At 37.3% G+C, this 27,373-nt stretch overlaps 1 protein-coding gene across 1 annotated transcript; it reads right to left on the reverse strand.

The window, feature by feature from the left end:
* Positions 1-63: 63 nt before the first annotated feature.
* Positions 64-26,294, reverse strand: LOC108676685 (transmembrane protease serine 9). The gene is made up of 13 exons (XM_018164807.2): positions 26,091-26,294; positions 22,008-22,063; positions 21,509-21,612; positions 18,872-19,031; positions 17,929-18,022; positions 16,932-17,080; positions 13,664-13,832; positions 12,409-12,464; positions 9,017-9,129; positions 6,499-6,652; positions 6,224-6,320; positions 3,264-3,406; positions 64-1,068 (listed from the first exon to the last, which is right to left on the reverse strand). Exons 1-13 carry the CDS (start codon positions 26,263-26,265, stop codon positions 895-897), a joined length of 1,644 nt encoding a protein of 547 aa, XP_018020296.1. The 5' UTR covers positions 26,266-26,294; the 3' UTR covers positions 64-894.
* Positions 26,295-27,373: the final 1,079 nt, after the last annotated feature.

Raw genomic sequence — 27,373 nt, forward strand, 5'->3', positions numbered from 1 at the left:
ATTATTACCTTCTCGTACTCGGCACATTGCGTGCTTTCATAGGAAAACCAAATAAGAAAAACATTGTGTATAAGAATTGTTTTATTGAAGAAACGAAGAAATCATGTATAGAATACAATAGAAATAATTCACGATAAACTGTTCATTGGGAGTGCTCTAATTATATATGAATGAGCTGAAGCGTTCGCTGCGAGCTCGCCAATGACAAAAAATATTTGTAACTTTCGTCTGTACACGTGTTTCCTATCTAACAATAGTTTAGTTTTCGCTGAAGTTTATGAATGGTAAGCTGCACTCTGTTGTGGTGATTGCCAAGCACCAACGGGGAAAGTGGAAAATAATCAAATAAGTGGCAGACCCCAAACGACCTATCCAAGGATGTCAATGCTGACTCAGGTACTTTTCCATCAATCTCTCCCACGTCTAGTGAATAATACGCCTCAATTACAGATTATCTAATCTTAGAGTATAATTATAATGAATAGAATGAGACGCCTGATGTCCGAAGTCAATCTGGCGAGTAGTAATTACTATCCCTGGCTTTTTGATCTCTATATACTGCATTACCTGTTTACCAATAATTACTTATAGTGTATCCCGGTGTTTTAATTTCACATTTTCACTAAATAAGATTGAACCTTGCCCATCAGGTCAATACTTTCTGGCTCTTGATATAACTTTGGAAAAGTGACAATAATTGCAGTTTCATGCATGGAAAAACAAGCACACGAAAGATGCAGTTTTACTTACTACCATTCACTTACAGCTTTGCGGTGAGTATAAAACTGATTATAAATGTACTCCCTCGACAGTCTGATGGAAAATTTGATGACTTATGTAGTTCACGAGTTCGAGTCGAATATATAAGCAATTAGTTATTCAGAAAAAAATAACCTAGGATCCGTACAAAGTTTTCGCAAGCCACTCGACGTGTTCAGGTACACCGAGAGGTACGGATATTTCGTGCGACTCATTAGTATCACGTGAAGAAGTGCCAGAAGTAACGATGGAGAAGAGCTCATATCGACCTGCAGAGTTCCTGGTTACTAATGGAGCTCCTGATGACCCCTGGAAAAATAAGATGAGCTTGAATATTTTTTCAAGACCAGAAAACGTCATAAACAGAGATTTCATATTTTCTAATTGCAAAGGCTTAGAGCCTTAGACTATAATTTATTTTGGAGAATGTTGTCATGCTTTTGTGAGTTTGCTTGAAGCCTGGATCTGTCAATATCAATAATTGTTCATTCGAGCGCGTATTGACAAGGCATGTATGCTATTAGAATAAAAGCAAATCTACATAGCATCGCGTGTTCCAGCTACTCTACTATAATACTATACTATATATACTTTATACTATATACTATATAATACATACTATAATAACACTATACCCAATGCAAGGTTGCCTCTTATTAAAGCACCCGTGCTTTGTTAAGCCAATTTTAAGAAAAGGTTCTAAATTTTCGGGATTTTTTTTTGCTCGCCAGTCGAGATCGCCAGCCATCAAAATAACATATGTATTCGAAAGCCTTTGGACGAAGAAGTGAAGAAACAACTGCAATAGTGTGAGAGAAGTTTACGGTGGCAATAAACTAAGGTGGAAATCTAAGGTTTCCACAAGACGAATAAAGAAGTCTGTATTTCGATTAAGTTATAAGGCAATGAGTGTTTTCGAAAATAATTAACTGGATTCCTCAAGCTAAAGAAAACTTTGATTTGACTAAAAAACGAAAAAGTTTGATGTTGTCCAGTGTATGATGCCTTTGACAAAAGATGACCAAGAAACTATAGAAAAAATATCTATATTGGATGAATGAATTCTCATCTATTGTTAGTGAGTCTTTTAATTGGAAACAAGCCGTTTAACCAAGTTTTTCTGAAGAAATCATTGCAATTTGAAAATCCCGATTCCTTATATTCCAAATTCTATCATTCTGCATCCCAAAATCCGTCATCCAGTTTCTCGTCATCACGAATCTCTTCATCCCGAGCCGCGTCATCAAATAAATCGTTTCATAACTATAATGTGCTCAAATTGTCTCCATATATGTCCAGCAACGAGCTGCAAACCAACCAACTCGCAAACCAATAGACGTTAACAAATACATATAAGATATATTGTTATAAATTGGTTATAAATACAATAATTTGAATGATACTGCAAACAGTACTCCAGTTAGTGCATGAATATTTCCAGGCAAATAGCAACCCTATGTATACCAAAATGCCTACAGCAGAACGATGTCAGGTATTTTACATATATTTTGTTAAAATTTGTTTGTATGTGGGTCTGTTTGTATATGTGGGCCTGTGTGTGTATGTGGGTCTGTTTGTATATGTGGGCCTGTGTGTGTGCATGTGGGTCTGTGAGAGTATGTGGGTCTGTGTGTGTATGTGGGTCTGTGTGTGTTTGAAGTTAGGAACCTCGTAAATGCAGGGTCTGCTTGGGCGCGGATCCAAATACTAACTGTTTCGAGATATTGTGGGAGCCTGAAATTTTATTCTTATTACGAGAATAGGAAAAGGTTGAGGGAAAATATGAAGATTGGATGAGAAATCGAAATTCGGTCTGCAATTGCAATTTAAATTTAATTTCAAAGATTCGAAAAAGTTTCATGTGTACTTTGAAATGTGGGTTTGAAGTGGTCTTTACTTGATTATATTACTTGAAGTTTATTATTATGAGATTAGGGACAACGGCCATGACCGGATTAGAGATTGCAGGATTCCAAAATTGCAGGAATTATGAAGACCGAGCAATTTAGGTCTAACCTGCTACTAACGAAATTTAAGATAATACCTTATCAGCAAGTTCTCGGGTTCAAAGTCTATTAGTTAGTATCGAAAATTTTTAAAGAAATAGCCTTGTTTCTTTGTGCACAATGACAGTACTTATGATTCAACAGTAAACAATATAAAGATTCAAAAGGAGACTTTGGGTGTGGTGAAATTTATCGGTCAAATTTATTCAAATCCAAATTTTGTATGAACTGATTTACAGGCAATTATCACAAGAGCACGATATTAGGTTCACTCACGAGCACATACAAATACCTGATAGAATTTTATTACACAACTCATGCGTAAAAAGCTACTAGAATAGAATTACACAGCAGATTCACAGCTCATGCGTAAAATTATCGGGCAGTGAAGTAACGTTGTAGAATTTTCCCAAAATCTACTAAAATTCAGACATTCATTAACCTGAATATACTTGTATAATTACGCTATATTAATTTAACGCAATGTTTTATACTCACACTGCAAGCATCAACTGGGCCTTCTGCTTCGGTTACACACACGAATGTTTCATTCGAATATGTGTCCCATGATGGGCCCAATCTGGCTTTGCAGGCTGACTTGGGCACTGACTTGACTTTCCTGACCTGCATGATCTCACGTCCTGGAAAACAACGACAGAATAAAAATTGAACATTGCACTCTTTTTTATGACATATGCATTCAAAATTTAATCAGATAGCGTCTAACAGTTTTCAATGTTTACTACGTCTCATGAACTATATAAGCTTATTTTGTACATAACTAAAGAAGCAGGTTTCTCACAGGGGATCCAACGTTGCTATCAAAGCATTCAAGTTTCTGTAACATCTTTCTATGTACGAAATGTTGTTATCATAAGTTTCCTGATACTTGGCTTGCGTCGGGAGTTTCTCATAAATTGAATGCGGTTTATGAGCCTTCATGTAATATTATCAACTTTCATTTATTAGCACCTACGAGCATTGGACCAATACAAAATCTATTACACCATAAGTTAGGAACCTTTAGTAAGAATTATCACATTCTTTCCATTGCGTCACAAAAATTGTGCTGTACTTCCAACATTAGCAGCATTAATACAAGAGTAACCACGACTGCAGGATATTGTGTTCCATCTTTAACTCAGATCTATATACCAAATTATCAAGCTATGACAAATGATTGTTGCTTATTTGCGACTTTGCTTATAAACAACTAAGGTTTTCAACCATCCAATTTTCCGGTCTTTTTCTCGGGAAACATTTGATATGTTCCATTTAAACTTGAATACAACCTCTAGTCAAATCTAATATTGCATTAGTTTGAGGCCATCTTACATATGTATATATTGCTTAGAGACCATTCATTACATCAAGTCAAATTTTACGTTTCAAGGTAACCAGGAAACAAATGTCAAAATTAACCAATGTAAACTCATTGCTTAGTCAGATATAATTGATGTTGTTTAGACCTGTTCGATGTAGTAAGTCTCGGCTGCTTTTCTGCTCGCCCTGTTAGTTACGGATAGACCACTGAAGTCTTCAACGGAGTAGTTCTTATCAGTTATCACCTACCGAAATATATCTACTGAATGTGTAGCGACCATGTTTATATCATTCCTCCAGTTACCCCCGCAACTCATTTTCTAGGAACGTTGCTAGCCTAGTGAATTCTAGCAGAGTTACGCATCAACTCTAACTCAACATTATTATCATGTTATTGCCTTAAGCATCATTATCAATTAGCAACTGCAGTTGATATTCTGTTAAATATGATTTAGCTACATATGCATATTATTAGCACTGAACTAAGAAATTGCAATAGTAAGTAACTCCTGTAGTCATAATCATTTACAAATCTGAAATACAGCGCGTAACCTGGTCTCCAGACCTAGTTCCAGAATTCCAGTAAATGAGAACTCCTACTGTGTTTCATTCCCGAATACGAAACATAATTGCAAGACGCTAGCGCAGTCTGGTCTCTGACTAACATAATTGCAAGACGCTAGCGCAGTCTGGTCTCTGACTTACACGCCTTAGCCGAACCATAGGGCGTTTGGTATAACCAAACGTTTGGCACGAGTCATAGACCTTAAGGGAATCAATACCGCGCCGCTAGCATTCCCACGTCTTACAAATGGTACTTGAGATGGGAACTGGTAGTAATGGAAGTGTGTGCTATATGTGGCATTAGTATCACTCGGAAGTTAATTTAATTATGACTTAGTATTGGATATACGTACAAGTATGTTCACTTCTTTCAATGAAGCTACAATGTATGATGATAAATACCAGGAGAATTAATGTCTCGCAATAAAAAGTTAATGACTTAGAGATTGATTGATTTAAATTTAAAGTCCATCACCTAATAATGGATTCCTAGTAACTTGAAGATTGCATATTAATGACCTAGTACAGGGTGCGGCGTGGGAACTTACTCTTTTAAAAAAATCACAAAGTAAAAAGTATTAAAGATAGCGTTTTAATTCTTTCTTTTTTACAAAGAGCTACATTTAAAGTTTCGTTGGGTTTACTTACAAGTTTAATTCTTGAATATTACATCTTGTAGGTGACCTCCATGCTGTTCAATACATTTTAGGTCAATTTTGGTGATCACGTAACGGCAATAACCGCAAGAGGTAGGCGACAGATGGGGTGGATCTGGCGGACGTTCAGAACAAGAGAAGCGGAACCGATGATCATACTCTTTAGAGCCCTTGTAATACAAGTTCTCGAATACTGCTGCCAGCTCTGGGCCCCGTTCACACTCGGCGCAGTGCGGCAACTGGAAGGTGTCCAGCGAACCTTCACTTCCAGGATCAGAGAGATGGAAGAGTTGAACTACTGGGAGAGGTTGAGGCGCCTGGGTCTGTACTCACTGCAGAGGAGACGGGAGAGGTATGTCATTCTGTACACATGGAAACTGATAACCGGAATGGTGCCAAACTTCGAGAGCGAGACCTTCAGGATTGAGACATATCACAATGAGAGAAGGGGGAGACTGTGCAAGATCCCCCATTACGTAACGGATCCGCAGTCAGATTTCAGTCCTTGTGGGGAGGATCACTTACCGTGGCAGGGTCAAGGCTGTTCAACGTTCTACCAAAGGATCTAAGAGAGGGGGAGTTCACCCTGGAGACCTTCAAGAGACAGGACGTTTTCCTGGGCACAATCCCAGATCGACCTCCCCTGCAACACTACCAGCGGCGAGAAGCAAGCAACAGCATCGTACATCAGGTGGCCCAAATGAGGGCGGATGAACGATAATCAGAGGCGGCGATCCATCGTGGCCTGGGACTGCTATGTCCCAAACAAGTACCAAGATACCAAGATTAAAACCGACAAAGCAAAAAGTTGTAATAATTTAATTTTTGACAAGTACACCTGATAAAAATCATAAAAATGTTTGTTTATTGTACTTCCTGGCCTCATAATTCTAACTCCATTTTCACACTACCCACTAGAAATATCCAGTCTTATCGCAGTTCTCGTATACACGCTGGCATCTGGGAGCGGCTCCTCCCACGGCTTGGGCCAGCAGATGGGGGCCACTTCGCTCTGAAAAAAATTGTTATATTGAAATGTGCAAGAAATTGTTCGAGGAATTTCCATCGCTTGCAGAATATATATTGATCAATATTGAGGCTTGGATAGAAATTTAAATTCTGAAACAATAATAGATATTCCATGGAAAACTACTGGGTTAGTGGAAACCCTCTTGGACGACATGACTCACCGTGAATGGGACATCTGCCCCAAGACGCAACAAAGCCATACCAAGCGTACGAGCTGCAGTTGAGTCGTATTCAGGATGAATCTCAACAGACTCTATTGAATTTACTGTACTGCCAAGAGAGCCTCCAAAGCGAATTACTCCCTCAGAGACGTACCTGGAATGGATATGTTTTGATGAGTCCCAGCGTAGCGAGTTCGCTACCAATATAAACAAGGATGCCTGTTTTAAATTTCTTCCATCGCTAAGTATCCTACTCATAATGCAATCATAAAAAGTTTGAATTAACAGTGCTCTCGAAACTGAAATCCAAAAGGCTCATTTGGACGGATACAAAACGTGCTGTTTTGTTGTAATGAAGAGCGCTCATTTCATTTGAAGAGCCAGCTATTTGAAATTTCTTTGTAGTTAAACACAAGTTCGTAAGGCATAAGAATGAACTTTTTTAATAATAATCATGAAATTACAGAGTAGAGGGGTTGCATTGGCTATTGAAAGCATTTATTGCAGACGGCAGTGATTGAACGAGCCACGCATTTTCGGTTCTCTCTGTAATAAAATGTCACTAAGGACGGAATTCACTTCAACAATCTACAGATGATGTGCTCAGAAACATACGAGAACAAATATGAAATAGATTTGCTTCCAAGTGATATTCTTAATCAGCGATTGCAAATAATTTTTTTTTAATTTTAAAATATGGCTTGATTTCAATCAAATTTGGAATTTTATTTATTTGCATTATTGTAATTAAATTTAATTCTGATAAACAATTATTGTTTATATGGGCAAATTTCCTCGGAAATTTGGAGCATGGTAAGATTTCGATCAACATCTGGGTGCTTGGGTATTAAGGTTTATGATAGTATAGCCATTCTCATGAGAATGTCGCGATAGTTTCGAACGTTTTAGTCGGCAAATTAATATAGATGGTTCTGAAGTTCGCGATTTTTTTTTCAGACGAAGCTCATATGAATGCGAGATGAATATTCATAAGGATGCGTTAATGAAGGTAGTTTAGGCTACTGTAGGATTCACTCTAACAAAACTGAATGAGCCATGCACAATAGAACGAAGACAATCTTAATGCTCGCTACTTAGGCACAAAAAAAAATTTTTTTTGTTGAAGAAAATTATGTGTCTGCATTAAATTGATTGGATTGCCTCAGATATTTCTTGGAATAATTTTCTGTAGGTTGGCATTATAGGTATTCTGGGCTTCTACGAAAATCTTAGCTAGCTTGGTGTATATAGCTAGCTCGGATGTGGATGATTTGAATCTTTTAAATACATTTATCTTAACGATATTTACATTCAATCTGTATATTATTTTGCGGGGATAGCGATATTAAAAAATATCTATTGTCACAAAAGAAAATCACTGGAACACATCGGGATTTTCCCATAAATTCAATGTGGTTTATGAGTCTACATGTAATATTGACATTCACATATCACAACCTACGGACAGAGGACGAAATATTTGATAAATCAGGTGTAAATGCAAAATCTATTACACCATAGGTTAGGCCAACCTTTAGCAGGAATTACCATCCCCTCTCTATTGCGTCACAAAAATTGTGAGTTGCTTTCATCTAATGTTAATACTATTCTTCAGTTAAAACTCCCTTGAGTTTTAAACTCCCGTCTTCAGAGACGGTGGCATGATCAGTTTAGTTTTCAAGTATTTTATCTAAGATAGATTGTGACGTTATATTTAAAGCCCTTTCTGGCAGCTCTGGGTCTCAATAAAAACATTTTAGAAAATTCCTTGCTTGATTCCGAAGTTGGCAGTCTCTGCTCTTGTTAATACAATTTTTCAGTATCGATGAGAAAAAAATCATCTTGGTGGTGCAGAATTATAAACGCTTTAAATAACCTGGTGGTCTTCTGGGATTCTTGGGATCTGTAGCTTTTTCCTGAGCTCTGACCATTACGTTTCGGTGTTTTGAATGATAGGAATAAAGCTCGTCATTTTTTGATAGTTATAGAAACGCCTCGATCCGCATCAAACTTTGACATGTACGGTATATCAGCTTAATTTTTGTACACTAACGGAGTACCAAATTCGTACGGAGTAAAAATTTTTCGCTAACCCCCAACATTAATAACACAGCCTCCGCAAACATCGTGTGCTCCAGCAGACTTCTTAGAATTCTCCCATACTTAATATACTGATATAAATTAACATATATCAGTAAATTTTGTTAAACACTACTGTGTTATCAGCAGTAGGCGATACGTATACACCCGCTGGAAAACCCCAAATATCTGTTTATCTTTTTGTGTCTGGAGCAAAAGGTTTGAGACATGGATACTGACATCAATAGAGGGTTCTCCGCAGTTCATTATCTACTAATATTCCCATGAAATACATGAGTCTTTTCCGATTTTTAGGTCAAATTGATTGTGTCGTATGTTATTAGTACTATTTCCGTTATGTAAAATACTTATGTGAATCTATTTTTTCTTAAAAAATAGATTCACGTTTCATTGGTCACTCGTCACATTGCGCACTCACGTTTCAATACAATGAGCTGCTGTCAAAACCCAGCGCCGGTTCATCAGCACTCCATTGCAGAACAGGCTGAGGGTGCTCACTCCACCTCTGTGCCTCTGCGTGTACAGCCCTGCCTGGAAACGATTTAAAAATTGAATCAAATAAATCTATATCAATCTTCAGCCATAATAAATTTACTTTTAAATCTTACGAGCAATATCAGTGAAATACGAATTTTTAATAAATTTAAATTCTAAAACCAAATACATCTTGAATTGTTCATTCACGATTAGCGTTGAGACAAATAGAATAAATAGATTAGAAATTTCTTAATTACAGGCTGAAATAATCGAAAAACCTCAAACCTTGGTACCATTAAAATGTAGGAAATTATTGAACGTCGTTCTGAGATTTTGCGAGACTGGGATTCGTGAACCTATAAACTGAACCCAAAAGAACCAGAAAGAAAACTACCATCCAGATACTATATTTCACCAAAAGAATTTCATCCTAAACTGCATGCAACGAATATTATTAATTTTGTTGTGCTTATAATGACGACTTTAAAACATTACCATGTGCAGCCTGTAGCATATAACGTTTCCTGTATTCTTGATAACTAGCGGCTAAGAAGAAGCACGTTTTAGAAGTCGTGCTCCGTACGCCTTCGTTCCTGTTTCATGTTCATTATGTTGGTTCCAATAAAGCCTGTTCCGTGCTGCCGTGTTCTTCCCACCTTTCACGCGCGTAACTTCATACATTACACAGCCAATATTTCAAATTCATTAGGCTATTTGTTTCGAACATAATATATGCATCTTAATAACACATTATTAACCTACGGTTAAATTGTAACTTCAAGTAGTGGAGTAATTCGTATATGCATGAATTTAGAATGAAAACAGTATTACATGAATTCGGTTTAATTAGAAAAATTGATAAAAGAGAATAATTCACGAATAATTACAAATAATAAAGGAATGAGGGCAACATTTTAGGGCATAATTTGAAGGAGATTGGTGTGGTATGAATAGAAAGGTATAGGTAAAAAAACTGTGGGTCGTTTAGGGTAAAAACCAAGCAATACGGCGTTGCGGGTTGCGAGGTATTTAAGCAGCACAGCGCACTGCGGGAGTCAGTCGAGCACGGAGCGAAGTCTTGGACGGTTGTCTACCGAGTTAGCCGGCAATAGAAGCCCGGCGTAAGTGTGAGGAGCAGAGTGTTTAAAGACAACCGCGACGATTTGAGATGAACAACCAGAATTAACGGCCCGGAAGCTACAACGCGAGTCGAGTTCTACGAATTACCTGCCGACAGCGATTTTCACCGAAGCCGAGTTCTACGAATTACCTGCTGACAGATTTTTTCACCGAAGCCGAGATCTACGAGTTACCTATCACCATAGATTTTTAACGAAGCAAAGAACAACGTCGAGTATCTACGAAGAAGATATCGCAATCGAACTATATGAGCTCCGAGGACACTACGCGAGTGAATACCAGAGAACAAACATCATGAGTATTAATTTCCCAAGCCTCGTACCGAAGCTTCACAGTCAGATTTCCGTGGATTGCCCTCCTCCACAACTCCCGGTGATGTATTGGTTTCAGCAATTGTGCTAGGCAGTGCTCTTAAATGTGTTTGAAATTTGTGTCTAATTATTAGGTTTTATCCGTGTCCTCATCATTATCACCGTGTTCCAGCCATGTAATTAAGGGGAGCGTCTAGGGTAAAATTTATCTCGGCTATTTACAAACGGATCACTCTGAAACTTGGTACACATATGTAAAATAGAATTCTAAGACATTTTTGTTCGTGTAAATTTTTCGAAAAAAATGAAAGAAAACGTGAAATTCTTAGAAAACGGCCAAAAAAGGGGGTACCGTAGAAATCTATCTCCTCCTAGGATTTTCAAGCTACAACATTGAGACACATATCATTCGATGCGTAAATACTATATCTAAAACGCAACACGAGGGTTTTTAGGATTTCTCATTTTTGTGGGTGTGGGGGCATTTTTCGTAAATTTTTCGAAAATTTTTCGATTTTCCCCCCCGCCACCCCCCCTTTTGCGGAATAAAATCCAAACTATAACGAAATTAGAAAAACGCCCGTGTTACGTTAATCGAATGGTGTATGTCTCATTGTTGTAGCTTAAAAACTCTAGGAGGAGATAGGTTTGCAGTGACAATAAGTTAACTTTTCAGTAGAGCCCGTCAAAGTCCCGCGCGCATCGAAATAGGCACTCAATGTAGCAAGGATACAAAACTAAACGTTACTGCAGCTTGATTCCAGTCAAGGATGGTGGGAGCGACTGCATGCACACCTCCTCATACGACGCCAGGCGGGTAACTAAGGTGCACTTCAAGCAGACACTCTATTTAAAGTGCTCGCTGCGAATTTCCTCCCATTCTATTTGTTAAAGAACTACCCCACCCCCCTCCCTTTCATGATCTGTCGTGAACGCATAAATCAACGTACAGAGATGGTTTTGGTACCGTTGGATAGATCAGAATGTCAGCTTTAAGATGAGACTAAAAACCGGAAAAGCCGAAATCCAAAATTTTACCCTAGACGCTCCCCTTAAGTGCCCTGATTTTTATAATATAGGAAGTGTTGAGATATTCATGTGTTGTTTGTTCTTTTCCTTCTTGTCTTCTTGTTAATTCGTGCTGCCATATCGAGAACCAATAACTTGCCTCACTTAAACCGCTAAGGCTTAATCAACATGACATTATAAGAAGTTAACATAACGTAAAACCTGAAGGGATGAGGTTTTCTTTCTTGATAGATCATCACAAGAAGTACATTGTCCGAAATTAAATTAAATAGGAAAGAAAAGCATCAAGAATTTAATAGAATAGAACCATCATAACTTTGTCAATTTTTTTTAAAGGCCTTTGTCAATTCAAATTGAACTGTTTAAAAACTGCTGCAACTGATTCTTAGTTTTGATTTGAACTAATGACTATATAACCTTTCATTGTAAGAATGAAGTATTGGTAATCTCGACGAGAGAAAGAAAAATAAATTTAAATTGTTTAAAAACGGTCAGGCTAAAGAGCCGCTGTGCACTGCTAAAGACGCTTCAGAGCTGGCGATTAGCTACGTATTTTGGGCCGCTGGTGCTGTGTGAGAGCAGGACGGAAGTACACTGTTGCAAGCCATTAGGTACGAATATCGTTAACGAAGGTAATTTTATCAGAGATCAAAGGGCTTAATTTTAACCAGGTAGTAAATACGCATATAAATGTATATATGTTTACGATTATACAACGACTCATTATCGATTTACATGAATACGAGTATAAATGCGCCAAATAAGAATGGTTAGGACAACAAATAAAAAACTTATGGAAATGATCAATAATATTGATGTTTTAATTGATGAATTGTCAACTTTAGGATCTTACCAGCCATGGCCAGCTATTGTCGGTTGCGCGTCGCACCTTCACGCCACAGCCTCCCCCTGCTCATTATTAATCGTTGTTATTCGCACCACATCAGACAAAAACTGATCTGTGTGTATCTAAGTTTATCATGATTGTGGCGAGGTGTCACTAGGAAAGAATGAAAAAACAAGAGTTGACACAGATTGGCCTAAATGATGAAGGATAAATGGAAAAGACGTTTAGTGACGAAGGTAGATGCGTATCACAATATAGAATGAGGGTTTTAGATGCTGAATAAGGGTATCCGAGGCGAGAAAACTCGGCAGGGCTTTGGATGTCTTGCCGAATGTGTAATGAAAGGGTTATGGTTTATTTTTCACAGTATTTATATACAGGTTCTAGCTTTAAAGTTCCTCGAAACAACTCACATACTACATAGCAGATAACAAGCACATAGTGATAATCAGACTGTATTTGGATGTCTTGCCGGATGAGTGATGAAAGGGTTATGGTTTATTCTTCACAGTATTTATATACAGGGTCTAGCTTTAAGTTTCTCGAAACAACCCACATACTATATAGTAGATAACAAGCACACATGGTAATCCGACTGTACAAATTATATCCTTGCAGTTATGGAGCATAACTCTTTCGCTACCAAGCGTTGGCCTGCTCTGCTGTCCATGGAGCCAGGTGATAAATTTTATCTTATATTGTCTCATTTTTCGCACAGTTGTGGCGTTTAATTAGCAATAGTTGAAACTGAACGTATGATTCTTCATTACACGCAAGTTGTCATATGAAACCCTTCAGACAACACTCGAAAATTTATAATGGTCAAAATGGTCCTAATATTAACCCAACGCCTTTTGATACCCGAGCAGAGTGGCGGACTTTTGTAATTCTGATACCTATTGTGATACCTATTCTTCCTTCTCTCAGTTTTTTCTACAGGACGTTTTAGGGGTTGAGCCATACAGGACGCTCATTTGAGCCATACAGGACGCTCAGGGCTGAGTTGTATGATTTTGTATTGTATGGTAGTTAGGTGTACCGAACAGGATTCATCCGAAAGACTTGCCTCTCACTCACCAGCAACAGTCTCCCCTGCAAGGAATTTATTTGCCACATGAATTTATTTGCCACGCAAAACTGACTGTACTTTGCAGCCACCAAAACACGAAGTAAACAGGAAGGCATCCATACCACTACACAGAAACGAAAGCACAAGACCCCAAAGAAAATATTTGTTTTGACAATTACATAAATTATTTACCTTGTGCAGATATGGTGTCTCTTATCCAGTTAAGGTTAATGGGCGTGCTGAGTGGTACGGCGCCTTCAGCAAACATTGTTAAGCTGCATGTTGGGCCGTTGGTGACGATGCCAGCCAGAACGTGGTTGCCCGATGTTGACTGGAAGGTAACTGGTGACCCTGAAGCACCCTGACATATGTAAGTTTAAATTATTATCATAAACTATTACTTTTACGTCTGACAGACCGTAAACTTATAATGCAAATGTCAGTTAAGAAATTTCTCCTAGTGATTGAATTCCTACTACGGAGTATTAGATAGACACCTATCCATTTTACTGGTATACGATGTCGGTCATGCGCCCGAATGAACCAGTCAATCAGCAAAAGATTATATTCGTAAAACCATCAGTCTTGACAGTACAATGCGATAAAATTTCCTTTCAAGACCAAGCTCATAATATACCAGACCGTCCACAGCAACACTGTTCCAAAAAACAATGGAAACATCAAGAAAAACGTTTTCATTGAATGTTTGTCGCGTATTTTACATTAGAATGGCAAGTGACCACCGATCCAGTTCCTATGTGTTCATCATCTTTCATGTCATACATAAAGTTATTATGTTTCAATTGATGTGTAGCTCATATCATAAATGTATATAAATTCACATGTTACTTTGATGTGAGTTTAAATCAGGATTTTCAATTTTATAGTATATCCACGGCAAACATTTTCTTTGTAAATGTTTCACTTGTTGCAGTAGCACTGCTTAGGTGAGTGTAACTTAGGGGTGTTAACGTTTCGATGACAAATCAGTTTGAAGGTTTTACATATATGCAATGAATTTTGATAAAATTAAGCTATTGAATACAGTATGCATAACAACTTCTTGGTTTTAAAAGGAAAAAATATACAAATTGTTCAGTTTGGTGCGAGAAAACGACTAAGGGATCATAAAGCATAGTTGGTATTCAATAACTTCACTTTGTGCTTTTGATATGATTATTACGTAAATTACATACAAAAGGGACACAGCGATGTTCGATAATTCAAACGCGAGGCTTCAAACGATAAATCGCGAAGCTCTCATAAAGTCTATAAAAAACAAACTCTGCCTTCATAATTCTATGAATTGAAAAATCTGATGACAATACATTGTTTGAAATAACGTTGAGAAAACGGTCTGACCAGCGTTACAGTTGCCGGCCTCTCCATGAAATTAAATGTCGCCGCCTTTTCCCAGTATGGTTCGGTATTCAACTGTTATCCCGCAGAAACGAACAGCGACATCCTTTAATTTCACTTTATATGGCGGGCCACTAAAATAGCGGTCAGACCGTATATTGCGGCGTTTTTTAGAACAGTGTATACTATATACCACATATTTCGCCTCAGTATAATAAAGCTTAGTAGCTTATGTCTTCAACCCGTTATTTTTACGTCATTTCAACAGTATAGCCAACTTGCGCTGCCCAGCATTCAGTAGCATTCTAAAATCTTTGTTTCTAGTACTTGTGGTGTACAGTTTTGTCAAAAATGACCAGCACTCTGTACATGTGTTCGCAGCAAAGAGCTTGCAGTTTGCCGACATGATGTTTCCCCAACTGCAACCAAAACCTTTGCTCGTTGAGATATTTGTAATAGCTTTGTTGGAAGGCAACAAAGTGCATTCGTCTTGCACAATTAAGTTTCACACACTCGGATGCATTATAACTCAATGTCTCAACAATCAATTTCTCATTTTCGCATCTTTGTAATTCGAACGAATTTTCAGAAAGAATGTGTGCACGTAACGTTTTCTCAATTTACAGTTCAAATTATGGCTTAGAAAGATATTTGCATCCGTAGAATAACTACAAGGATATAATTATAATCAGAGCAAAATCAAAATTGCACGCAAGTGATGAAAGTTTAACTTCAATCCTTTATTGTCGCTAGTTCTCTCCCGCCATTACAAAATATAAAACTGAAGGCAATTGCTTATTCAAATCTTCTCGATATGTGCTTAAACTAAGTGCAATCTATTCATCTAAATAAAAATGAAATTATACAAATGTTATATGCTCTCATGATGGAAAATATATCACTAAAATATAACAACAAATTTTGTCGAAAGCCTTCCTTATCAAAAACCATCTTTGCGTTTTCTCGTTTTAATTTATAGCGCATTTTCTCATTTATGGAAAAAAGGCGCAATATTGTGCTCGTCATGTCCGTCCGCCCATCCGTGACTTCACGAACGGTCGCACGAGAAAATGCGTTCTCTGACACTCACTGCAGTGAGTACTGGTCCGCTTTTTTCAATATTCAATTACTTTTTCAAAAAATCAATTCTTAGGTATTGTCAGCATGTCAGTTATCGGAGCACTAAAAAAACTGGCCTGCTTATATATATATTTTGGCTCAGTCTTTAGAATAAATAACTATACATAGAAAAAATATATTCTATGGAAATAGTAGAATCATGAATACTATAGAAATTCAGCTAGCGATATTTACGTATAGCAATCAGTATTAGCTAAACATATACTTAATTAAAAAAATTATTGCTTCATTGTGGGAAAAGAAATATGTTTTTTTCCATCTTACATGCAAATCAATTTTCTGCAAAAATGATATTAATTGATTATAATTTTCATACAGAATACCGAACCTTCTAGTGATATTTTGCAGATTCCATGTCTAATTCATTTCATTCATCCATTTAGGAACATCACATCACGTTGGGGTCATGACTGACACAAAATTATGATTGCGTAAGACTAGTATTCCGTATAAAATTACTAGTACATTCTAGGAGGCACAGGTCTTATATCAGATAAAAGAGTGGTAATTATTTAATTTTCACAATTGTTAATACGCCTTATAAACAAAAATAGTTTTAAACCTCAAATGTGTTGATGATATTCCTGTCTAATTGTGCTGTAAAAGAACATCACAAAACAGTTGTCAAAAGTGGCAATTCTTGTTTTTTCAGAGTTTCTGATTTCAAAAGTAAATAGCTTTTCAGCACAAAAGTTGCCAAAGAATATATCGTAAGTACCTCACAGTTCATTACCGAACCTTTGTAACTGCACACCACTAAAATCGGTTTTATATTAATCAAATCACGCATCAGGTCGCATAGCATGTCGATCAGTCACCACTCTCGTTCGTCGTTTTTTCGCTGCATTATGAATTGTAAAAGCACAATAAGATTACCAAATGGATATTCTATGTTGTAGTGTTGTATTTTGTAAATCATTTCCTTCCGTGGAAAAGTGAATAGCTGCATAAGAGGGCTTACCATACAACTGTCGAGACCTCCAACTGGGTCGCCTAAGCAGGCAACCTGATCATCAGAGAAACCCTTGCCGTCTGCAGGAGATGAGTCGTGAAAGTAGCTGCACTGAGTCAGAGGTGACACAGTTACCTGTCCGTGTTGAAGCTTCAATTCTGCGCAGAAATGTCTATATTAATAGGTAAGGCGCAGAGCTGTTAGCGTTGAGATGGCATGTTGAAAAAATGATACGAGCCTAAGCTGGTGTTATCCTTACATATATATCCTCAGATGGAAGCAGCGTCCTACGTACTACCACATGTAGTATAATTTAGAATCTTGGTTTAATGAACGATTTATCAAATGAATTTCATTTAAAACGAAAAATCATATCGAGAAAAGCGTTTTTCATCTTTATTCAGGTAGCTTAAGCCGTGGAAAGAAGCGAAACATATAATTAGCCATTTGAATGTACTTGAGTGTAAATTCACCAGACGTCACTTTAATTTTGGTGTTTATTTGAGGCTAGAACTTGTGAAACATTGTTTCGTGAAAAAGTTTATGACTAGAATAGGAAACATGCTATATATTACATGGTAGCATCATTGAGTTTTGGATTACCATGCAACTCCCAAACAAAACATATAATCAAATATAGATTCATATTATTGCAAGAGTATCAAGTATCTTACGCCAGTCCTTAAATACGTACGCACGGAAATCAACACAATTCATATGCATGCACTGCGTTATCATATGCGCTATGGTGACATGTTGCATCGCTATGGAAATCATCATCCCAGCGTGGAAATAATATCTTCCTTGGGAATTATAAATTTTCTATACCTTAGATTTTTTATATAAAATATTTGGAGAGTACAATAAAAATTAAATTTAAAAAAGATAATTGCGCATTATTATATTATTCAGATTATATAATTATTATTATTATTATGTAATTATTATTATTAGTATTATTAAACTCAGATTTTAATTGTGTTCGCAGAAGAGCTTGAATGCTTACTTCCGTTACTACCATACATGGCTTTGGTGAGGCGCTTGCCGAGCAGGGAACCCACCACGGCATCGTCAGGCAGACCCAAAGGCCGCACGCTCTCCTTACAAACAACGTAAAATATTATTTTAATTCTGGGTGTGCGGAGGATGAATAGCCTGTGAATTTCATTGTTATTTAGTAAGTATGAATACGGTATAGTTCTATTGTTATTAAATTGAAGTAAAACGTACATAAAAGTATGCGGCATAAATTATTTACGTTGCTAGTTGTACAAAAATAGGTCCAATATGTGAGAATAACGACGAGAGTGAATGGCTGTCATTTGTCATTTTTGCGCACTTATGAATCAAGCGTCAAATATTATTCAGTCAAATTTTAATAGTGTAATTTACTAGGTTTCATGCATTAGATGAATAAGTTTAATGCTATTAGTACCCTCGCAAACTACTGACATCAGAAGTAGAGCTGGTGAAAAACAGCTGTCAATAACTGCTTCAAGAGTTAATAGTTCTCGTAGTGAGTTGAATCTTATGAGGTATTTTGAATCGATTTTATCTATAGAAAGTCCCTCCCGATGCGACTTATCTTCAGAATTATTTTTTCTCATTTTCCGAAAAGAAGATAGTTCTGAGTACTTAGTGCAGGACTTTTACGGCTCTTGCAGGATTGTCATGGTAATACATTGACGCTTGTTGCATTGTTCATGTATGTATATAGCCCTGAGTAGAATCAAGCAGAAACAGAGGAGCACTGGGCATGTTTTTCAAATTGAAAAATTTCTTAAATATCTGTGTGAAATTTTACACAATGATTACATTTTTTCAGGACAGATATCGACAGTTTTTTTAAGAATAATATTTCCCAGATCAATCATTGTACCGAAGATTGAGTCCTTTTTGAATGGATAACTATTTTTATTGTATTACTTGCTATTAACATCTATACTCACCGACAGAAGCGCGCTGTTCTTGAGTTTAATAAGGGCAAGATCGGGACTCAAGCCGTTGGCGAAGGTGCTGTTTATTCCAAACAGAGGGTGAGTGATGTAAGTGTCGAACACGTAGTCATTATTGCTGTCAAAACCACCCAGTCTCACGACATCAGCATTCCTGCAGAACATTCATGCATAGTATTGACCATGAACAATAATTGATATCATCCTATAGCAGCGAATGAATTTTTAGTTTGCTATTCTATGAGAATAGTTATTAACAATAGAGCATAACTTATTATTGACAACGATATCTCATCATTTTATTTTCTTTCATGCTTCTCTCTATTCCAGGTGCAAGTTTGATTCGCAAGTAGTGCACTGATCATTCTTTGTTTAAAAAACAAACGAAATTTGTCTGTGCAAACGCTCTGTTTGCAACCGATGTACGGTTGCAAAAAAACACTCTGTCCGGGAAAAATTGTTTTCTCGACCATTCATTTATTCACAACTGTTTTAGTTTTCATCAAGGAGTTTTTCATCAAGTTCATTTCTGCGAATTTTTTTACTTTGTTTGAAGTTTGGCGCAGCATTGAATTGTAAATATACGTATAGTCTATTTGGTTTTCAGTGGTGAAGTCATGCGACATTAATTACGAGACGGCGGTGGGAGAAGAGGGGTTAAATTAAAAAATGAAGTCGAATTTTCTGCTTTTTAAGTGTTTATTTAATTGAAATTTCGAAATAGAAATTTCCATTCTATGCAAAAAACGGCAAGCAAAAGTATTGCTTGGAAATTGTTTAATTGAATTAGGGATAACGGAACTGGAAGGTAGCGCGATTTCGGAGAACGGGATTCTCTAGTCTCGGGGATTCTCTATCCAGAGCAACGTTGGGTCACGATGCTAGTTCTTCATATGTGATAACTTTATAATATCATGCGACATTCACGATGAAGTACCGATGGGATGTAGCTAGTCATCAAGTGTGGAAACTATTACAATACCAGCTGATTTGCTTCTTGCTTAATCAAAATTAATGAGACAAGCTCGGAAGCTTCTTTTGGACACAAAAACATGCATAGAAGATCTCTACGGATCGGTACAAGGCATGGTTTTGTAAAACATTCTGATGGACATGCACTGAACAAATTTTCGATTAAAGAGTACAAGCTTCAAAACAATACCTAGGTTGTATTGTAATCGATAATGATTCTCTACTCCACGTTTGGTCTGCAGTTTTTTATGTGTACAACTGTACCTCCGACCACCATCTGTACACTCTTGATGAGTCCATTTCCGCATTTGATTGGGCGACTGCAGGATGCCGGTGCTCATAACTTCCTTTTCTTTCCGCGATTGCGCTTTATTTTCCAAGACAGTTTTTGACGGTGTTAAGCTAAGGTATATGTTGCCTATTCACATTTTCGAGTCCTTGTATATATAGTACAAGTAAAGACAGTCATGCACGGTCCACTCCAATATTTTTTTAATGCATTCCTGTAGATGAATTTGCACCAGCCTTGCAAAGCCTATGCCCTGCCCATGGTGTGAATGCTTCTATGGAAATGCATTAATGAATATTGGACTGGACCGTGGGTGACATATGCCTAGAGTGTGCCCGGTAGTACATATGGTGTGATTAGTGTGGCCGTCGCTGGTACAAAATAATCACGAAAGTGCTGGCTGGAGGGACGGACGTTTCTCGGATGTTAGATTCTTTTTAAATATTGACTAAACAAAAAATTTCATGTCATCGTATGGATTAACGCATTCCAGATTTTTTATTTAAAATTAAGTGATCACTTCTTCATAACTTAAAAATGCAATCAATAATTCCTGGTAAATGATTCGAGTCGCCAGACAGGCGACTGATCAACCGAGCGTTTGAATTTAACAATGTCAGTATCAGAAGTGGAGTCAAATAATGTCATGAATGCTGCACATGTCTGGAAATACACAACGTGATGGTTGCTCAGAAATGAATAATGATCATCCAAACTTTTGCTGCAAATACGTGCATGCATGAAGCTTTGATTCAGTTTTGGAGTTTTGCCTGAGCTCGTGGCAAAAATTTGTCACAATATTTTCATCTTTTCGTGGTAACGCGTTAACCACTGATTGCTAAATATTTGCGTCGAATTTTAACGGCTATAAATTTTTCATTTGTGAGTGACTATTAATTTGTGTAATCACGAGGCAGTTCATCATTCCAAGAAAAGAGAGAATAAAAAGTTCCTAAAATTTGCATATATGATATTAATGTACAGCATATGTTAAATTCATAACGGAAGCCATGGAGCGCAAAACACAACTAAAACATAGCTTAATTTAATCGCAGGCGATATAAGAACGCATATTATATAATAATAAATAATAACATAGAGTGATCAGATTTTTTCGATCAGGTCATTCAGGCCTGTTGGCGACCATCCAGCCACCAGGCCGGTTTCGAACAGAGTTTTCAAAACTTGTGAGTTGGAAACCCTAACTCTCTGCATCAATCTCTGTGTTATCAACTCGTTTGTCAGTGATACTCGTTAAAATAAAATGAAAATTTTGTCATATTATGGTAATATCAAATAGAATAAAGAAAAAATAGTATTTATGGAAAAGTTTGTGTTCGTTTAGTCAGTACCACGCTAGCTGTACATACTCATTTTTGAGGCAGTGGGCAGCGGTCAGCAGCCAGTCTCTGCTGAGCAGCACTGCATGGCACACCCACTGGGTGCCGTAACGAGTGCCTCGGCCCAGCACCGCCTGCCACAGGAAATTATAAATAATCATGATTTTCGTCCATAAATTCAAACATATTTTGTGGGGTAATTGTTTGGTGTATGGCCTGTTTTGTAAAATCTATGCATTATTGGACGGCTTTTGCTGAATTGTTTCCTGTTGATTGATTCTTAAAGAGAATGACTTGTTTATGGTATGGGCAGTCCGCGGCGAATGTACGATGGTCATTTTAGCAGTTAATGAATTTTTGAAGGATTGGTATATTGGAAGTATATATGTTCTATAACTGTATATTCGAAACCAGTGCAGAAGAGTGCAAGTCATACATAGAAGAGTGTAGTTCACTTGAGATATTGAGGACTTAGAAGAGAACTATAAATGACTTAAAATCGAACTATAATGACTACCCATGCACTCACCAACCAAGGAAATCGTTGAGTTCCAGCGTTAGCGTTGGAGGCCACTTGGCCGCACACTGAAAAAAGAAAACAACTCGAAAATTTTAGTTTTACCGATTATCTATTATGTACTTACTCGCAATTCAGATACCGAGTTGTGTTGGGTACATTTTTCACGTAAACAACGTTTCCTATGCTTACTAGCATAGGAAGCGCAGCAGTGATTCATGTTCAATATTTATCCTGTAGGTACAATAATTTTATTCATATACAACTAAACCGTGTATACACTAAACTAAAAAATACAACAAAACCTGCAGGAAGACGCTGTGGCGCTCATTGTGAAATTTTCCCAAGCCGTTTTCAGATGATGTGAGCGATTCATGTAAGGCAAACAACACTGAGCTTCGATTTCACTGGCAAATTACTATGTAGTTATTTCAGTGGCTAGAGAGTTTATATTAGGTGCGGTAGAAAATCAGTCATTTAAACAGGTTTTTAGTTTTTAAGCTGGGTTACTATTTTACGACCTGACAAGGCGTACAATTAAGGCGACCTGACAAGGTGGCCACCATCTTCCTTATATTGTTTCCAGAACATAAGTATTCTAAATGGTATGTTCTGCTAACCTCGAGGAAAATAAACTTTTTTCTTTATGTACCTCCTCTCTTTTATTTTGCCTCAAAACTTCTCAATCGGTTCTGCCCCACCCTGTATATAGACATAAGTTGAACATTTTAAAGAAGCATTCAAACCTATAATGTCACATATATATTCTCAACGTTTGAGCATCTTTGAAACTTGGAAATAAGTAGGAGGCTGATTGGGCGTGTATACACGATTTTTATAGCGTGAGATATTGCCTGGAAATTTATTTTTCACGTCGAGGATAGTTTGCTTTAAAAAATTAAAACGTGATATTTCTGTTGCTAAGTTTAAATAATATGAAGTACAAGTTTCCAATTATTTGAAAAGTTGACTTAGACTGGAGTTCCGTACCGAATGTTGGTCTGAACGGGTCAATTGCAGTGCTTTAATTGCAAAATTATCAACTGGATGGGGGATGAGATTCGAAATTCTCAAATTGGTGATACCATGATTTTTAGTAACGGGATTCTCAAATTGCAAAGATTATATAAATGTTGAACCCCGGAAATGTCGGGCTAAAACGCTAGTTTAAAATGAATTTGGTAACAATAATGTAAAAAATATGATTAGATTTTAATTGGCAGAATTAACGCCGTATCGCAATTACTCATGCTTCCATCATCAATTGTAAATTTTAGATCAAGGTTGGATTCAGATTATCTTGACAATATTCCGCCACGACAGGTATTGTGGATACATAGTGGAATAGCCTTTACGTATAATACCCCCGTTTGATGATGCGCTAGGCAGCAAACGTGCATGGTAGCTTCAATCCTCTTCTAAACTTTCCGAGGGATTCTTATGCGAGTAAACACCATTATGAATGGAGATTTATTCTAGTTACAATATGCTTGTCACACCGGAACATTATTTTGAAACATGAACATGAACGGTCGCCGCACCGCGTTTGTTTGAGGGAGTAATTGCTATATGAGCATCAGCCATATCCAATGCTTTTCCCAGAATCCATTTATTACGTGCTCTTAAAAAGTCATTTTGTCAATAAAGTGTTCTCTTTAATAACATTAAACTCATGAAAATATGAGTGCACTGCCCATTATGAATATTTTATTGAGGTGAAAGACGTGAAATTTTCATTTAATTGTGTGTTAGACTTGATGTATCAGGAGCACCTTTCTGCCTGATCACTGTCGAGAATCTCAGTCAAAATAACATAAGCCGGTACAGACCAGCTATTTATCGGGGTGAAAAAAAAGTTGTTTAAAAAACGTTGGACGATTGGATGGGCGAAATTTTTGGTACTAAATTTATACAAACAAAATCCCTAGGATAGGATCTTGGTCGCGTTCATTCTGTACTCTCTGACTATGAGTTTTATGCTCTATATGCATCAATCTGCCTGAATTTTGTATAATCTGTCCAACAGAATCTTACACAGTTTCAGGGCTCATGTTTGATGTTGGTCGACAATTCATGTCAGTTAACACAAAGACTTGCTGCTTTTCAATTCAGATGATCCACCAAAAACTGCGTTTGTCCAAAAATATGGAGCCCCCAGCACCGACATCTGTGATAAAAACCTAACTCCAATTGATGAAATTCCTAAATTAAATTTTAATCCGGTAACAAGCTCCAAATTCGATATGAAAGGCTTCGACGATTATACTTCACTGCATAGGCGCTTACTGAGAGTAGAATTTCGAGGAAACGCGGCGCTTTGTCGCTTATCACTAGAACCTAACAATTGGCCATTCCGCGTTGTCTCAAGAGTCATTTTTCTTTGGTCTCTATCGCGTGAACAACCGCTAGAGTTAAGCTTAAATTAAAACTTAACTTGAATCTAATTTCTTTTACTTAAAAATCTCTGTAATCTGGCGATAAAATTGTGTCTACGAATAAGGAGTAGCAAGCCATAAAAAATGTGCATCGATCTTACAACAACATTAAGACTTGAACGGAAATTGGCCGTATATTTCCTATTCGGTTAATGCCCTAGTTGATGTTTACTTTGAACATATAGTTTCAAGTCCTTTATTATACACTGATATATATTGATTTAATGACATGTCATAGTTCTAACTACCAATGTCTGTACAAGTCTTGGTCAGCGTAACCTTCTTCTACTCTCAATAAACCATTCAGGTTTTATTGCTGCACGTTTATCATAACCACGGATACTACTTAATTAATTCAAATATGTACCGAGACATTATCTTAGATTTTCCCTCAGTACTATCTACCAGACCTCATCTTATTACCACATTTGTGATCACGTGATTAGTCTTGATATGTCTCGGTAAATATCCACTGAAAAGATGTAAATTTCGGAACATATATAAAGCTTTTATTACATCCGCGAAGTATCATCTTGTCTCGCTATTTCCAGCATTAAAAATAAAAGTTGAAACCCGACAAAATTTTCATAATAAAATTAAAGCGTCTCGAAGCAAAAAACAATGAGACACAGATGCTTAATGAGCACTGCATGCAGTCTCCTGGCAGTCTTATCCGTACATCCGTCAACGCGCCATATGTTTTCATGCAGTGGCGATAGCACGGCAGTGAGGCACGAGTAAGCTTACCTGTCTCTTCTATTGTTTGGCATTTTAACAACTGATAAATCACTCGTTTGGCCTCGGACTTACATCGAAAACAATCTTTGGCAATCCCTGGTAAATTTTTCAGTGTAAAAAGAATGGAAAATAACTATAAGGTACTCGATTACACTGTGTCTACGGATAAACAAATTTCATCAATTTATCTTTACTCACAAGTAATTGAAATAGTGCGCTAGTTAGGACATGAAACTTGTTATTGATAGGCAATCAACAAGTAAATTGGTAATTAATAGAGTAATAATAATTCAGTAAGCACTCTATGACATAAAAACATAATTACAAACTAAATATTCTACAGAAGCAAGCAAACCTTACCGCCGAAATAAAGCAAAAACAGATTTTAAATGATTTTTTACTGTTGCCGGGCCGATAAAAAAGAATTGATAAGAACAACAGGTGGTACAGGGTGGCCAAAGAAATGAAGGAGAAATGTAAAGGACGGTAGGAGCTTAAAAAAAGACGCAGAACTTGTTTAAATGGTGTGTGGGGTTTGGGGGGATCCGTCTGGTCCCTGGATTATTTATCCGTGGAGGTGATGGGAGGGTGGTGGTTTCTTGTTTACATTATTTATATTTTTTTAGTAAATTTGAAAGAAAATAAAAATAATGAGTCCTCTCTTTACATAAAATGGGATTTATGTCGCGCACATCATGCCTCTGAAGCTTAAGTGTGAAGCTGTAGAGGCCGGTACTCAGAGGTGGGCAGTAGCGCGCTACGTGTAGCGGCCGCTACATTTTCAGTAAAGGTAGCGGTAGCGCCCGTACATTTAAGCGATTGTAGCGGTGGCGGTAGCGCCCGCTACATTTAGAGCATGTAGCGGTAGCGGCCGCTACATTTCAAAGTAGCGCTGCCCAGCTCTGCCGGTACTGTGACTCACCTTTGACAAGCGCAGAACGAAGCGCTGGAATGATGTGAGTGACCGGAGTCGCCGTCGTGGATGCCGGGGCTTTTGGGATGAAGTCAGCGATGGAGTCTCGTCTGGCAGCAAGAGTGGCAGTCAAGATAAGTAAGAAGAATACGCATTTCAACGCACTCATAATGGAAGCAGCCATTGCATATATATAGGCTCTTCCTACGATTAATTTTCTGCGGAAAAACAAATAGATTTGTAGTTAAAAAATTGACCGTCCTAGTTATTGCCCGGTTTTTAGTTAATGTAACTTCTCGACTTATTATTATTAAAACTCATGAAGCTTGTGAGACAGAATCATGCGGCCTAGATTCAATAAGAAAATTCTTCGCTAGATGGTGATCCATCCAAGGGAGCTGTAATTAAGTGAACGAGATGCTTAAAAGTTCGAGTGCGAACTCAAAAGAATCGTATGGATGGCGTAATATTAATCATGATTTAATCTTGGTTACTGATGCTAATTCAGACGTAAATAAGGTTAATTCTGTCTACATTGCCCAGGCAACGCCTCATTTAAGACGGAATTTCAGTCGTCACAGTAAACTTCACCAAAGACAATTTGAAACATTGGAAGAGAGGCTTGTTGGTGTGACTTGTGCTGCTAAGAATCATTTAAGCACGGGCTTCAGCTGCCTAATTTCAATCGAGCAAGAAAACACGGAGAATGCAAAAAGTCCAAGCAAAGTTCTCGGTAATACGAACTTATCGCAGCAGTGCAGTCAATTCACGCAGTTATATCTAACATAAGTCTTCTCTTACATACAAGCGGACTAGACCGGCGGTGACTGATTTATTACCCTGAGACCAAAGAATCCCTGAGATCGAAGATTCACGTTATCCCGGATACTGTAATCCTAAATCCCTTCACTCTTTATCCCGTTCACAATTTTAAAACTATTGCAGTGTAAATACTATATTTCAAAAGAAATTTATTTAATAAAATACAACTAAAAATAATATCTATTTTAAACAAACTTCTACTTCCTTCCATTTCCAAAGCCTAATGATTCAATCACCCAAAATAGATTTCAGGCCCTGTTAATATCCCGACATGATAAGTATTTATTGTGGACGTGTGTATCACTTCAGTGTTCTGTGCTGGCGAAAAATACGGCCCAGCGTCCTACATTTCTTGGTGAAAGTTTTCCGATGCATTTAACAGCTAAGGCCGTTTTCGCTCATCCATGTCAGCAACGCTCGTGATTTTTAAGTCGATATTTCCTGAAATATTCTCTTCCTTCGATATAAAT

This window comes from Hyalella azteca, unplaced genomic scaffold, assembly GCF_000764305.2.
Source record: "Hyalella azteca isolate HAZT.00-mixed unplaced genomic scaffold, Hazt_2.0.2 contig10646, whole genome shotgun sequence".
Lineage (NCBI taxonomy): Eukaryota > Metazoa > Arthropoda > Malacostraca > Amphipoda > Hyalellidae > Hyalella > Hyalella azteca.

Coding starts and splice junctions, on each gene's coding strand:
- LOC108676685 (XM_018164807.2), bottom strand. CDS start 26,265: ATGGCTGCTTCCATTATGAGTGCGTTGAAATGCGTATTCTTCTTACTT. Junction 18,023..18,871: donor AGAACAGCGCGCTTCTGTCG/GTGAGTATAGAT, acceptor GTTGTTTGTAAG/GAGAGCGTGCGGCCTTTGGG. Junction 9,130..12,408: donor ACAATAGCTGGCCATGGCTG/GTAAGATCCTAA, acceptor AATCGTTTCCAG/GCAGGGCTGTACACGCAGAG.